The sequence below is a fragment of the Oreochromis niloticus genome, linkage group LG4, assembly GCF_001858045.2.
Source record: "Oreochromis niloticus isolate F11D_XX linkage group LG4, O_niloticus_UMD_NMBU, whole genome shotgun sequence".
In the NCBI taxonomy this organism is placed as follows: domain Eukaryota; kingdom Metazoa; phylum Chordata; class Actinopteri; order Cichliformes; family Cichlidae; genus Oreochromis; species Oreochromis niloticus.
Genome location: NC_031969.2, coordinates 26363308 through 26376288, shown reverse-complemented (window position 1 = coordinate 26376288; position 12981 = coordinate 26363308). Strand labels below are relative to the sequence as shown.

The window sequence follows — 12981 nt, the reverse complement described above, 5'->3', positions numbered from 1 at the left end:
ACACACAGGTGAACTACTGACAGCAGCTAAACAGAAAGCATGAAAAGGGCTGTTGTTCAGCAGCAGCATGCAAAATACGAAATGGGATGATAACAAAGTATGATAGCCTCACAAAGACTGAGCGCTGTTCCCAAACTGGGAATCAAGAAGAAAATATACCTTATTTTTGAATCACAAATGTTAAAGGCTGGTCACTGCTGTTCTACGTAGTACTGTTTTGTATGCGCTGTTAGATGCCGTTAGGTGATTGTAACTAAGCAACAACACTGCAAACAAGCAGAGAGATCGTGGACGTGCTAATAGTGTGTAGATCAGGGATGTCCCTCCAGGAACTCCAGGCCTCAAGGGCCAGTGTCCTGCAGGTTTTAGATATCACCCTGGGTCAACACACCTGAATCAAATGATTGGTTCATTTCCAGGCCTCTGGAGAACTTCAAGACATGAGGAGGTCATTTAGCCATTTAAATCAGCTGTGTTGGATCAATTACACATCTAAAACCTGCAGGACACCGGCCCTCGAGGCCTGGAGTTGGACACCCCTGGTGTAGATAGTCATGAAATATTTGATATTTAAACTTTTTCACAAATAATATTTCATGTCTATGTTTAGATATGTACCTCTGCATCATAACAAAGATATTCTCATCCAAGTGATTCATGTCAAGACAAAAAAAAAAGAAAAGAAAAAAAGTTAACTAGCAATTCAAATTCTATTGACTGACAAAAACAGCTTTAGTAGACCTTTTCTTTTCTTTTAGATTCTTTCATTTCAATTTGGAAAGCACTGATTTCCCTCACCACTCAACCCAGTTTTATTTGAAAGCTGGAATGAAGAAGAAACGGACATTAAACTACAATCAGGCACCGTGCCAGTATCTGTATGTAACATGCTGACGTCATACTGTATTCTTATTTTAGTTCAGTGTGTTAGCGCCCTAACATTTGTCGATTAGCGGGGGAAAAAAAAAAAAAAGCAACAGATCAAGGCATCACTCATTTTACTAAGATACTGGAAAAATGTAAAAACTTTGACGTCATGATGATGGTTCTAAGAGGAAAAGTTAGTAGATCATAAAGATTCATTGTCTGGAATTTATGAATGTTTATTTTTAGTCAGCCTTCTCGGAAGAGCTCATGCCGACTAACTGGATCTCATTGAATTACTATTATAAACATGTTATTACATTTTTTAGTTTTTCCTGAAAGCCTATTCTCTTATTGCTGCTACGATAAAGAAAAGAAAGGAAAGGGAGGAGGGGGGGGGGGACTCACAACAACCAGACTCAATATTTTGATACAAAATTCAAATGTATTTCTCATGATTGTTAAATTTCATAATGCAAGCCATCAACATTTATTTATTTTAACATAACGTCCACAAGGACAAGTGCAAACCTTCCTGAAATTCGAGAGGCGAAACACAGTAATACATAAAAGTTACCAAAGTTACCAAATACAACAATATAATGACGTTAACATCAATACAATGATAAAACAAACAAAAAAAATATCACAAACTCAATATACATTTCAGTACTTTCTTTTGAGAAAATGTCAATTCTCTGCTCCCGAGCATCTAAAGGCAAACATCACATATTCAAAGACATCTGGGGCTTAAGTTTTCCATGACATTATATTTTATTCTGTTCCATATTTAAAAAAAAAAAAAAAAAAAAAAAAAATAATAATATTCAGCCCCTGCGATTCCCTCTTTCCAAGGCTGATGTCACAAAATTTGCATGAACTCTAATGGCAACCTTGCAGCAAAACAAAAACAAAGAAAACAAAATGTGCAACTTGTGCAAAGGTCAACAAAACAGACAAAAAAAAAAAAAAAAAAAAAAAAAAAAAAAAAAAAAAAGTAAAACTTTCAACTGTAACATTAACAGAAGTGAGGTTAAAAGAGTGGCACTTAATGAAAAAAATAACAGGTCACGTGACAAAAAAAAAAAAAAAAAAAAAGAGGGTGTTGGAGACTGGTTAATATGTACAGTACATCGTGTGACACCTAACTGTGCTTGATGAGCCTTTGGTTTTACACAAAAGTCCAATAACAAAATAAAAGTGCTCATGATTGTCCTCAATAATAAGAATGCTACCATATCCATCTTAACCTCAGGCATCGATGTGGCTTTGACCGTTTGAGGGGCTAAAATGGTATAAGACACACATTAATAAACAATACAGTTAACGTCTGGCTTTCGTATAGGGCGCTGCTCATTGCTTTCATTCTTTTTTTCTTAAGTAGATCCACCTGTCAGAATGCTTTACTTTCTTCAACTCGTCACAGAAGGTATGTGTGGGTCACTGAAACGTAACTTTTTTAGATGAGAGCACACACTGAGTGAAGTCATCCAAGGAAGTGGGAGGCCATCTCTCCTCTGAAACCCCGTCCGAAGGCTAATTGGGGATAAAGCAGTATGTGTGCAGGGGTGAACTAGCCAGTGTTCAGCTGAGCCAAGTTCAGTTTTGTCACATAAGGCAGCAGTGCAGTCCTCAACAAAGTCCTTGTTTTCTCCCACTCCTTTGTCCTGCATCTTCAAACCCTCTCATACTCCTCCTGTACAATCATTCTAACTAGCACTGAGTAGCATGTATTATTTAACATATACACAGTGACACACACAGGCGCAGGCAGAGGTATCAAGCTCACAGACGTCGCAGCAGTAGGAGCAGCCAGGCAAACTGCAGCCACTCAAACACGGTCCTGGTTCCGATCAAAACCAAGCACCTCAAGGCTTAAAGGTTTTCAGGTTAAGCTCCATGGAGTTTTAATTCACTGAGTCCCTTTCCAACTGTGAAACATCAGTCAGCAAATGAGCTCCTGCTGGATTTCGGGTCGTGTGCAGAAAGGAGGCTCACTGAAAGAGAAGGCGCCACGGCCCGCCTTCAGCTCACCTTGGCCTGGGCACCTGAGAAATGACCCAATCACGTCTAGCTCAGGGGACGGAGCTGGACTTTCTGGTTCCGACTCGGACTGACTCGTCTCCGGCTCATCCAAAGAGGACGGCGACCTGTTGTGGAGGTGTGGGTGGGAGTGGGGGCAGGAGTTCAGCCAGGGGTGATTGAGGCATTCTTCTGCTGTGGCCCTCTTCCTGTATACACAAACACAATAACACTGTGCATAAGTGGAAAAATCCCAGAGACATTACATAACAGATTGATTGCCTAGATCTTCAGATTCACTCGAGACATTTTCTTACAAGTTGGCCAAATTACTTTTCAACATTGGGCACGAAAAGCCACAAAGACAACGCCATTTGCTGTCAAGATTTTTTCCCCTCCGTCTCTAACCGATTACTCAGATGGTGAAATATCTGCCTTTTTCCAGTGCTGCCACTATACTCCTGCAATTAAATGATACTGACTGGAGATTGTGTGTCTGCATTTGACAGAGCGAGAGAGTCTGCTGATGCTTTTCTAAACACATTAAGGTATCTTTTCTAAAGATCTTTGAGAGGTTCCGCTCAGTTTAACGAAATGGTAATGCAGGGAAAAGGTAAGACATGCATCAGTGTTTGATCTAACGTCAATCCAAAAATGCTGAACTAAAAGTTTGCTAAATGAGTAAAATTCACAACCAGCATTTGCAAGCAAGGAAATGACTTCTCGCCCAAGTGACGCAAATCTTGTTACCACAAACGCTCATTTAGACGTGTGGGGACGTGTGCTTTCGTGCCGGTGTGAACCTGACTCACATCCTTGGTGTGTTAATCTGCTCAAAGTGATGCTGAGATGGAAACTCTCCCCTTTAAGCCATAACCATAACATCTATTCATCTTCACCTCTACTGTTTAAAAAGAGCCTCACCTTGGGTTTTTAACCAGCAAAGATTTGATGAAGTCAACAGCCAGCGAGGAGATGCCCTCGAATGTATCCGGTGAATAGTCTATGTTGACTTGAGAGATGTTGAGGAATGTCTCCTGTTTGTCAGCACCCAGAAAAGGAGACTCGCCCGTGAGCATGACGTAAGTCAGAACCCCAATACTCCTGGTAAAGAGGAAGGAGAAAGGAGAAGGTGGTTATGGGGCAAGTCATTGTCGTTTATGGTTACGCAGTGTGTTGCAAAGCCCCACACAGCTGGCTGGCTTCCACTATTCTGTGATGAGCCAATTAAATGCAAGTATGTAGCAAAGTTTGTCTTGTGGTCAAAGGTCTAGACACAAAATTGTCTTTTGCACGTTATGGAGGTGATGTCATTGTCCTGAATATTTATCTAGATTAAATGAGCTGTGTGTGGCGTCCTCTAAAATGAGTGGAAATGCAATCTAAAATAACACACTTACCACATATCTGTAGAAGTGCTAATGGGTTCATAGTTCAGGATCTCTGGGGCTGCAACAGAAACACATGGCCAAAGTTAGTCACCTTAAATTGTCCTCACATTTTAAAAAAAAGAGAAAGAGGCATGTAGTTTTGGGTAATTTATAGCTGAAAGCATGACTTACCCACATACTCTGGGGTACCCAGGATCTCCCTGACTTCTGTGATGTTGTCCATTCGTCTAGACAAGCCAAAGTCCACAATACGAATGTCCCCTAGAGGTGTGGCACTGGTCAGCAAGACGTTCTGAGGCTGGAGAGGGCACACATACGGATTAGGCAAAGGTTACATAAGGAGATAAAGACTGATTATTTGAGCAGCCTGAGGTCTGGCATCTGAGGTAATTAATTACGCATCTACGAGTCAAAGCATTTGGGGAAACTGATCCTGACAGGATTAGGGGTCTAGGTCGTCAGTCAACTTACTAACTGGGCCTTTGAGCCCAGATCATCCAATAAGCCTATCAGACAATTCTGAAGAGAGGTAAAGGTATTTCTGCCAAACACTTAAATGGCTCCATGGTTAGTCTATGTAAATACTGCAGTGTACATACAACTTAAATCCGGGCCAGGCTGGCCTAATGCCAGATTTAGCTGGAACAATGGGATACATACAAGAAAGAGAAATCCATATATCAGGCTTGAGCCAGCAAAGGCCGAGGAACCACAGGAATGCTTCGATAATGAATGATTCCTCTTTTGAAAACAGTTTAACACAACATCTCAAACATTTGAAAGCCCTTCTAAAACAATTTAGTGCATCTCAACGGATAATTTTATCTAGAACACATTGTGTAATGTGTAACCAGAAGCCAGACACATCATGATTAATTTGTGAAATGCAAAGAAAGGAGACGTGAAAGAAAAGAAAATCTCAGTGATGGCTGCTTTGTTACCTCAAGACACATCAAAGAAAACATGATAGTTAGGTCAGATGCTTTTATAAAGTGATTCCTCACAGGAACAAAGTCGTGGCACGCTGAATGAGCTGTGGTTGCATAAGAGAAATAATATCTTCCCCAGTCTGACTCTTGAGAGAACGCACTGTCCTATATTTGTCATTAACATTTCTTGTGCATTTACCTTCAGATCCAGATGCACCACATTATTCCGATGCAGAAAGGCCACCCCGTTCAGGATCTGCCTGGCCAGTCGGATCACATCTTTCTCTGTGAAGGCCTCGTCGTTGTCCGCAACACACTGGTTGAAGATTTCGCCACCGGCGGCGCTGGAAGGAAAACACAGGAAGGAAAACTGAATAAAAAGAAACTACGGATAAGATGAGAAGAACATAACTTTGAGTGGATAACCACCCAGTGAAGTTTAGCTTGGCTCACTTTCATTTGCACCTGTAATAATAAATTACTCCTCGAAAGTTACAAACACACCCTTCCACTCAGTTTCAGTCACATAAGTTGGCAATGCATATTATCAACCTATCGCACAAAAAAGGGAAAGAAAATATAAAGCCATCACTGCTTTCTTTACAATTATATAACCATTTCCCCCTCATTTGTGTTAGAGAAACAAAGTTCATCCACATCTACACACTGCATGCGAGTCCAACATAAATCAGTACAGTGTTAGGTACCCCGCCTGTGTCAGTACTTTCCTCTTGTCAGGAATATTGCTGAGATAAGAATGGTCATATCAGCAGCTTCAGATAAGCTCCTTTACAACCTCATACTGAAATAAATTCACTAAAACAGGGGAAGGAAATGGACAAAAAAAAAAAAAAAAAAAAAAAAAAAAAAAAAACACCCGCCAACTAATCACTTTGTAAAAATATTTTCTTGAAATAGAAAGAAAGAAGCAGAGAAGTGTGAAGTTTGTACCCGCTCTGTATGAGCCTCAGCATGCATCATTTTCTACTCATTTACTCGAAACAAACTGCTTGCTCATTTTTGAGTAATAGTAAGATTCCTGCATAGCCCTGCTGTGCTTGTATAACAATGTTAAGTAATGTGGAGACATGGTGGATTTATGTTAGGTGCTCCATCAGTTCTAGCAATGCCTGAAGCTGACAGTTGACTCCCTCCAAAAAGCACTGCAACCATATGTGGGGGATTTAGAAAGCAGACATGCTTTTTATCTTCAGAGGAAATTTTTTTTGGTCCCAGCCCTGGGCACAAACGTTACATAAGCTGCACCTTCCAGTCCCCGTTAGGTCCTGGGCATGACTGTTATATAAGCAGCACCTTAAAATCCCTTACAGCCTTCTCAACCTGCCCTCTTCAATAACCTGAGCAGTAAAAATAGAAAGCATTTTGTTTTGGGTTTGGGCCCTCTACCTCTCTCAGACCTAATTCTTTTTTTAAACTCTTAGCAATAAATACTTGCTTGCTGTAAACACAGTCAATCCCAGCTGATGACCCCCAGAGTACTTAAGAGCAGTGGCTCAATAGGTTTACGCTGATCTGCACATGTATACCAAATGAATGCAAGCTGGCTATTGATGCCTTCATGTGGGTGAAGGAACTGAAGGAATAAGTTAGTCTGATGGATACTTTAATGATCCTTGCTTTCAAATCCTAATAAAGACCATTTGCATATATTGTGGCCAAGAATGACGGGCTAATTCCCTGAAGTCAGAATATTGTTGCTGTGCTTTGAAAGTTGATGCATTCCCTACTTTAGAATGTAGGCAGACATCCTCCCTACATCAGTCCAAAAGAACAAACCTATCGCAGACAGGCTGTTTGAGCTAAATAATTGGTTTAAGACAAGAGTTAAGAACAGCTGACTCCCCCAAACTCTGAATGCATAGATAAGAAAGCAAAAGGGGCAAAACAAGTCAATCCTCTGATTGATTAGTAATCATTCTTGTTGCCTCATTACTCCTTGATAACCCTCTGTCACCTAGAGCATGTTTGAGTTAAAGTCCAGTACAGCCTGGGTTATGTTACATAGCATTTAGGAAGAACTAGGAAGAACTTTGTCCCCCCCCCCATGGAGAACCTATCTCACTGATTACCTCAAGTTACTCTCCACAAAAAGAACTTCGAGGTGATGCTGTTTTCATGAAGGTGATCATATCTAAAACTAGTCATTACCCTGGGGGTTTCTTTGGTACTGACGCATGCTGCAGCTATATTTTTGGAGATGATTAGACTTTGACTTCATTTCTCTGACATTGACAAGGAAGTGGTTGTGGCTTCAAAAAGTGTGTGTGCACACGACATTTTATACTGGCATGGTTGTGTGCTACTTTTGGGAGCTGCGCTTTGCTTGCTGCTTACATTTAAACCCACAGGAAATGGAAAATGGTTTGCAATTCTCGAAACTCATGCCGAGGTCAGACGGTTTGTGAATGCAGTTTTTCATTCGCTTGCTGTTAGCGCTTCTGTAGCTTTTAGGACATGCTAACTGACATTTAAAAAAAACAAAACAAAAAAAAAACCCAAGCTTTGTCAGAGCTAAGATGTCGTGCATGCATATGCTGCTTCAAATCCCAGCGCACCAACAACTCCCAGTGTAACTTCTTTGGCAGCTGAAGAGGAAATGTGGTCCACTGTGGAGTGACCTCCTGCTATGTTTTCTCTGCAGGCATGCAGGGGTGAACTATGGTGCTACTTCCCCTTTCACACTTTAGTCAAGAGGTCAAACATAGCCTTCCCCACAGAGAAGCTTTTGTTCTACAGAAGCATTCCATGTCTGGGAAGGGAATAACTAGAGTGGATCCTGAGTAGGAGAAGGCTTTCTGCCTGGGAAGTGAGCAGTTGTGGAACAGGATCCCTGGAACATGGTTCAAGGGCAACCTCCTTTGTTATCTTTGTGTAATGAGGGAAGTGAGGTGGTTAAGATGCTATGGGATCTTTCTAAATCCTAATTAAAGAGGTTCATTAAAGGAGTTAGATGACACTTAAGTTATTTAATACTGAACCACAGCAGGCTGAGGCCAGATGCTGAATTGACCTTGTTAGGGAACTGAATCAACGGTGTGAACCACCTGCTGTGTAGTTCACATGCATGTTGGAGAGTCACCAGTGCCTTAACCAGATTCAAGCGGTAGCATCTAAATGAGTAATCCGTAGCTTAATGTTGTCATTTTTACACAGTAAGCATGCTGCAGTTTTACTGTGGTATTTAAAATGACACTTCATCACAATCAGTTAGCGTAACAAGAAACTGAGGTGTTCACGCTACAGCAAGACGAGCGACTAACCACAGACACAGAGAATTTCCATTTAAGGTAGAGACCGTGTTTAACTAGCGCAAGCCTGTGCATTTCACACATGGGGTTTTTTTTGTTTTTAAAGAACTAGCAACTTGGCTAGAACTATGCCAGGAAATACTTCTTTTTTTTTTTTAATTCTTGCAAATCAGCCGACCATACTGCATAAAAACTAATTATTCACACGGAAGCACCAAGCTCTGACGTTCTTATCTTGCAAAATACAGGATGTTGCATGACGTGTATGTAAGATTTGAGGCTTTTCCAACTAAACCTGTGCTTATGAAAAAAAATTATTTGTAAGGTACACCTGGGAAACCTGCCCAGAGCGTACCCCACGTTTCCCATCACTAATACCTTTTGACCTGATCACCCCCCTCAGGTTCTCTGCTATGTCTCAAACACTTAGATTCAGGAATAATTATTTAGATTACTGCTGTCTAATGCAATTAGTTATCCAAACCACTGCTAGTTTGGGAAAGAGAGTGGAATAGTTGTGATGTAGAACATTAGTGACTTACCACTCGAGAACGAGAATGATCTCAGTGCTGGTTTCATAGACTTCATGCAGTGCCACCACAAAGGGGTTTGCCTTGGCCAGCTCCAGCACAGCAATCTCATTTAAGATGTCCATGCGGCAGTCTTCGCCCTTCCGTCGCTTTCGCAGGAACTTGGCAGCATACTGCTTCCCTGTCGCCTTCTCAATGCACTTCTTCACAACTGCAAACTTTCCCCTGGGAAACAAAAAAACAAAACAAAAAAAAGAGCAACAGAGTGTTTAGCCAGGAAGAAAAATCACAACCACCTTCCTGTGTTTTTTATTTATTTATGTTTTTTAATTTGTTTAGACATGGGTCCATTTCCTTTTCAAATTGCTACTGGGTTAAATGTAGGTCACTTAAACTGCATATATTCTCCTCAATATTTAAATGTTAAGAAGACATGAGGCATTTTGGAAAGGCAAACCAATTGGCTACAAGTGCAACAGTGAGGGTGCGGTTATGGAACAGTCCAGAGATAAGGTGCTTATGTGGCATCATTTGAAAAATTTAGACCGTTATTCACCACTGATATGCTCTGCTAAGGAGGCAGTCTGTTGATAGATCCCCTTCTTTCCCCTGTTCCTCTAGCCTTCAGGAGGGTCTGAAGGAGAGCAGATAAGGCTGACACTTTTGGCAAGAGCTGCAGAATAGAGGGCAGGGCTCTGATAAGGGTATTGCTACTTTGTAGGTCAAGCAAAAACAAAGAGATGTGACAGCTTGGCTGCATAATGTCACTGGTAAAACACAGCATTAAGAAAAGACTGTCTAATTATCTTAATTATAATAAACCTTGACTTTTTTTTCCCTGAATGTACATTAATAGACTCATAAAGAGGTGCTAAAGGTCAGCTGTGGGTGAGGGCAGGATGTCCGATGTATGCAGAACTGCATTTGGGTCAAACCAAGACAATCACCAGCCGTCTCTCCCGGGCTGAAAATGAGGCCTTGTGCACCACTTCCCTTTCTTCACAGCTGACAGCAGCAGGGACAAATGGAATTGTGTTGACACCTCCACCCAGACCCTCAGCCAGAGACTGCTTCTGCATTGACAGTCGTACAAAAGCTGACCAGTCAGCTAAACACAGCAGTCCTGAGACCAAGACCACCCACATGAATGTGACTGAGCAGGCTACACGCTGGGGGGGGTGTCACAGTTTGACAGTCGAGTTAGAACCCAAGCAACATGGAGACAGTCACTGTAATCTTAATATCTACATCTAACTAACATCTCAGTGTTTTCTTAAGCTGCACTTTAGACACGACACACAAGGCTTGGGGAAAGTGAACAAAAGATGCTAGAAGATAACTAAATAAATGAAGTGTAACATTAGTCCAGCTATTTTTCCTCCCACACAGTATTGCTTAAAGCTGACTGTGCTGCTGACCAAAAAACAGCTACTGTTCTGGCTGGAGGCTGGTTGTGTGCTGGCTGCCACCCCATTTCCCAGTCTCGCAGTGTAGTGATGAGTCATTGTTCAGATTGAAAAGGCAAAAGCCATCAGGGGCTTTTCATCCTTAATTAGCCAAGTTCAGAGCTGTGGGCTGGGTGCTACATATTAGAGTGAAAAGAAATGACTAGTGGTTACTGAAAAGAGCAGCCCAGGGGGGGTCCTTTCAAAGGCTGACAACAGGTCAGAGGTTACTAAACAAGGCCGTCTTGTAGCCGGCCATGTTCACCAGGAAGATGAAAAGAATATTTTTGGTTATTAAATTTTTTTTTTTTTTTTTAAATCACGGTATAATTTAACATTTTAAAAAATACGTTTTTGCTTTTTTGGATTAAAAATACCAACATCTCACTGTTAACACAGAAAGGTCTTACCATACTCTGACTAATAATGAGAAGTGCTTTCTCAAATAATCAGCAATTGCAGTTAGATAGTTCAAACAGTTCTCTTCAGGAACCTGTCTGCAACTCATCTGTTATCAATCACCAAATTTACTGTGACACAAAACACTCCTTTCCGCAAGATGGTGATAATTTGATTAAGAAATTGGTTTCCCGTGCAGTCTGCATTTTGTCTTCCCCAGAGGCTCACTGACTCATGTCTGAAGTGTAATGAAAAATGACAGCTCTTATTTGCCTTTTTCACAGACAGTCTGACACACAACCTGAGTTCCTCTTCCTGCTCTCAGGTTGCCCACAACATATTTTGTGCCCATTTCTGCAGGAAACCATGCAGAGCGTGATAATGAGAAGGCTTTCAAAAAGGGGTCAGGAGGCATTTCTTTTCTGCAAACTTTGAATTAATGCCTGGTATTTACAGTTGAAATGTTTGGCATTCAAATGTACAATAAAGCTGATCTCCTGCCATGCGGCACTTACGTACATTCCTGCACCTAATGTGATTATGAGGCCTGATCTCAGGATGTTGTTGATCTGAAGTCATGGGAGAGGGAGTAAAAAGGGGGGGTGAAAGTTGATCTGTGGTAGTGAAGGGAAAGAAAAAAGTTTATAGGATGCTGTAGACTACACTTGCAGCCTAAAGCCAGCACAACAGGTCATGCTACTCTCCCTCATGTCCCAGGGTGTCTTATAAAAAGAAACTTGCTACTTACTAGGACATTACTGAGCATGTGCAAAAGAACAAACCTGAAGTTGATTTGTAAAAACAGAGTGCAACCAGCTGCTGAATTGAGTGAAACCTAAGGAGCGAAACACAGCTCATCTTCTTCATTCATGCTGCAGTGCTTACTAGAGAAAGTCATTGTAATTTGGCACATTGGGGAATCCCCAGTTAAATACAGCTGGAATCTGGAATTTCAGCTGGCATCCACAAACCAGCAACTGGGAGACATAAATATATATATATATGTGGCTAAAGAGAGAGGAAGCCAGAGCAAGACAAAAAAAAAAAAAAAGAAAGGCACTGGTGGTAGATAGCATATTTAACTTGTGGGATAGCAGGTACATGAAACAGGAAAATAGTCAAGAAAGCAGAAAGTCTATGAACTATATAGGCCAGGATGAGAAAGTCTTGCTTTGTGTTTTCGCATCTGTTTCATCACTAGTTGTTGCACTTATGTCACTTGATGTCAGTGTAGACCGCCACGCATTCAGAACGATTACTCCAAGTCCACTCTTAAGCACAACTCTTGACATTTGAGGCTTTGCATTTTCAGTACCATTTACACCAGGATATAATGGACCGTGCACGCGGGACCTCAGCAGAAACAATAAGCAAGTCGAAAACTTTTTTTCCTTAAATCGCAAAGATAATGTATAACAACAGTCCATGCATTTCCACACAACTCGTTTTTGTCACCGTTTAGAATTAAAAATGTCTCAGAGTCTCAAAACTATTTAGCAACTTCCAGCCAGGACTCACAGAAGCGCATTACCATTACGCGTTGCGTGTGCCAAAGCGCTGCTCCGCGCCAGCAGATGGAAAGCGCAATTGGAAATATTCAATTAGCAAGCTTCCCAGTAACACGTGCAGAGAGTAACTCTAATATGATTAAGCGATTTGCCTAAATCTGTTCAGATATTGTTGCAACGTCCAGCCAACGCACGAAGGTATTAGGATTTTTGTCAATGACTGCTTGGAGGAAAAAAACAAAAACCTTCAGGCAACAAACAAACTCACCTGCCCAGTTCTTTGCCCACCAGCTCGTAGCTGCCAGCGAACGGGTCAGTCCTTATCCTGGTGTTGATTTTTGTTACCATTCCGCTTTTGTTCATGGTTGCTGAATGTGGCATTGAAGTCGTGCCGTGTAATGAAACAGTTCTTTCTCGCCAAATAAATACAAAAAAAGAGACGACTTTCTTGTAAGCTCAAGTAAAAACTCGCATAATATTAATTATTAAATAAAAAAAAAAGGTCAGTTAGAGGCTACAGAAGCTGTTCGAAACCACCGGTATGTAATCCAGCTTAAGTGCGTCCCAAACATAAAGGTGATGCCTGCAGCAGCGCGACACAGTTAGTTTTAGTGCTACTATACA

At 41.3% G+C, this 12981-nt stretch overlaps 1 protein-coding gene across 1 annotated transcript; it reads right to left on the bottom strand.

Annotated features, from left to right (window-relative positions):
- Positions 1 to 1289: 1289 nt before the first annotated feature.
- Positions 1290 to 12957, bottom strand: stk17al (serine/threonine kinase 17a like). Its single transcript, XM_003442039.5, has 7 exons — positions 12626 to 12957; positions 9018 to 9230; positions 5406 to 5550; positions 4449 to 4575; positions 4287 to 4335; positions 3811 to 3990; positions 1290 to 3095 (listed from the first exon to the last, which is right to left on the bottom strand). The coding sequence occupies exons 1-7, from the start codon at positions 12736 to 12738 to the stop codon at positions 2810 to 2812; spliced, it is 1113 nt and encodes a 370-aa protein (XP_003442087.2). The 5' UTR covers positions 12739 to 12957; the 3' UTR covers positions 1290 to 2809.
- Between the last annotated feature and the right edge of the window lie 24 nt (positions 12958 to 12981).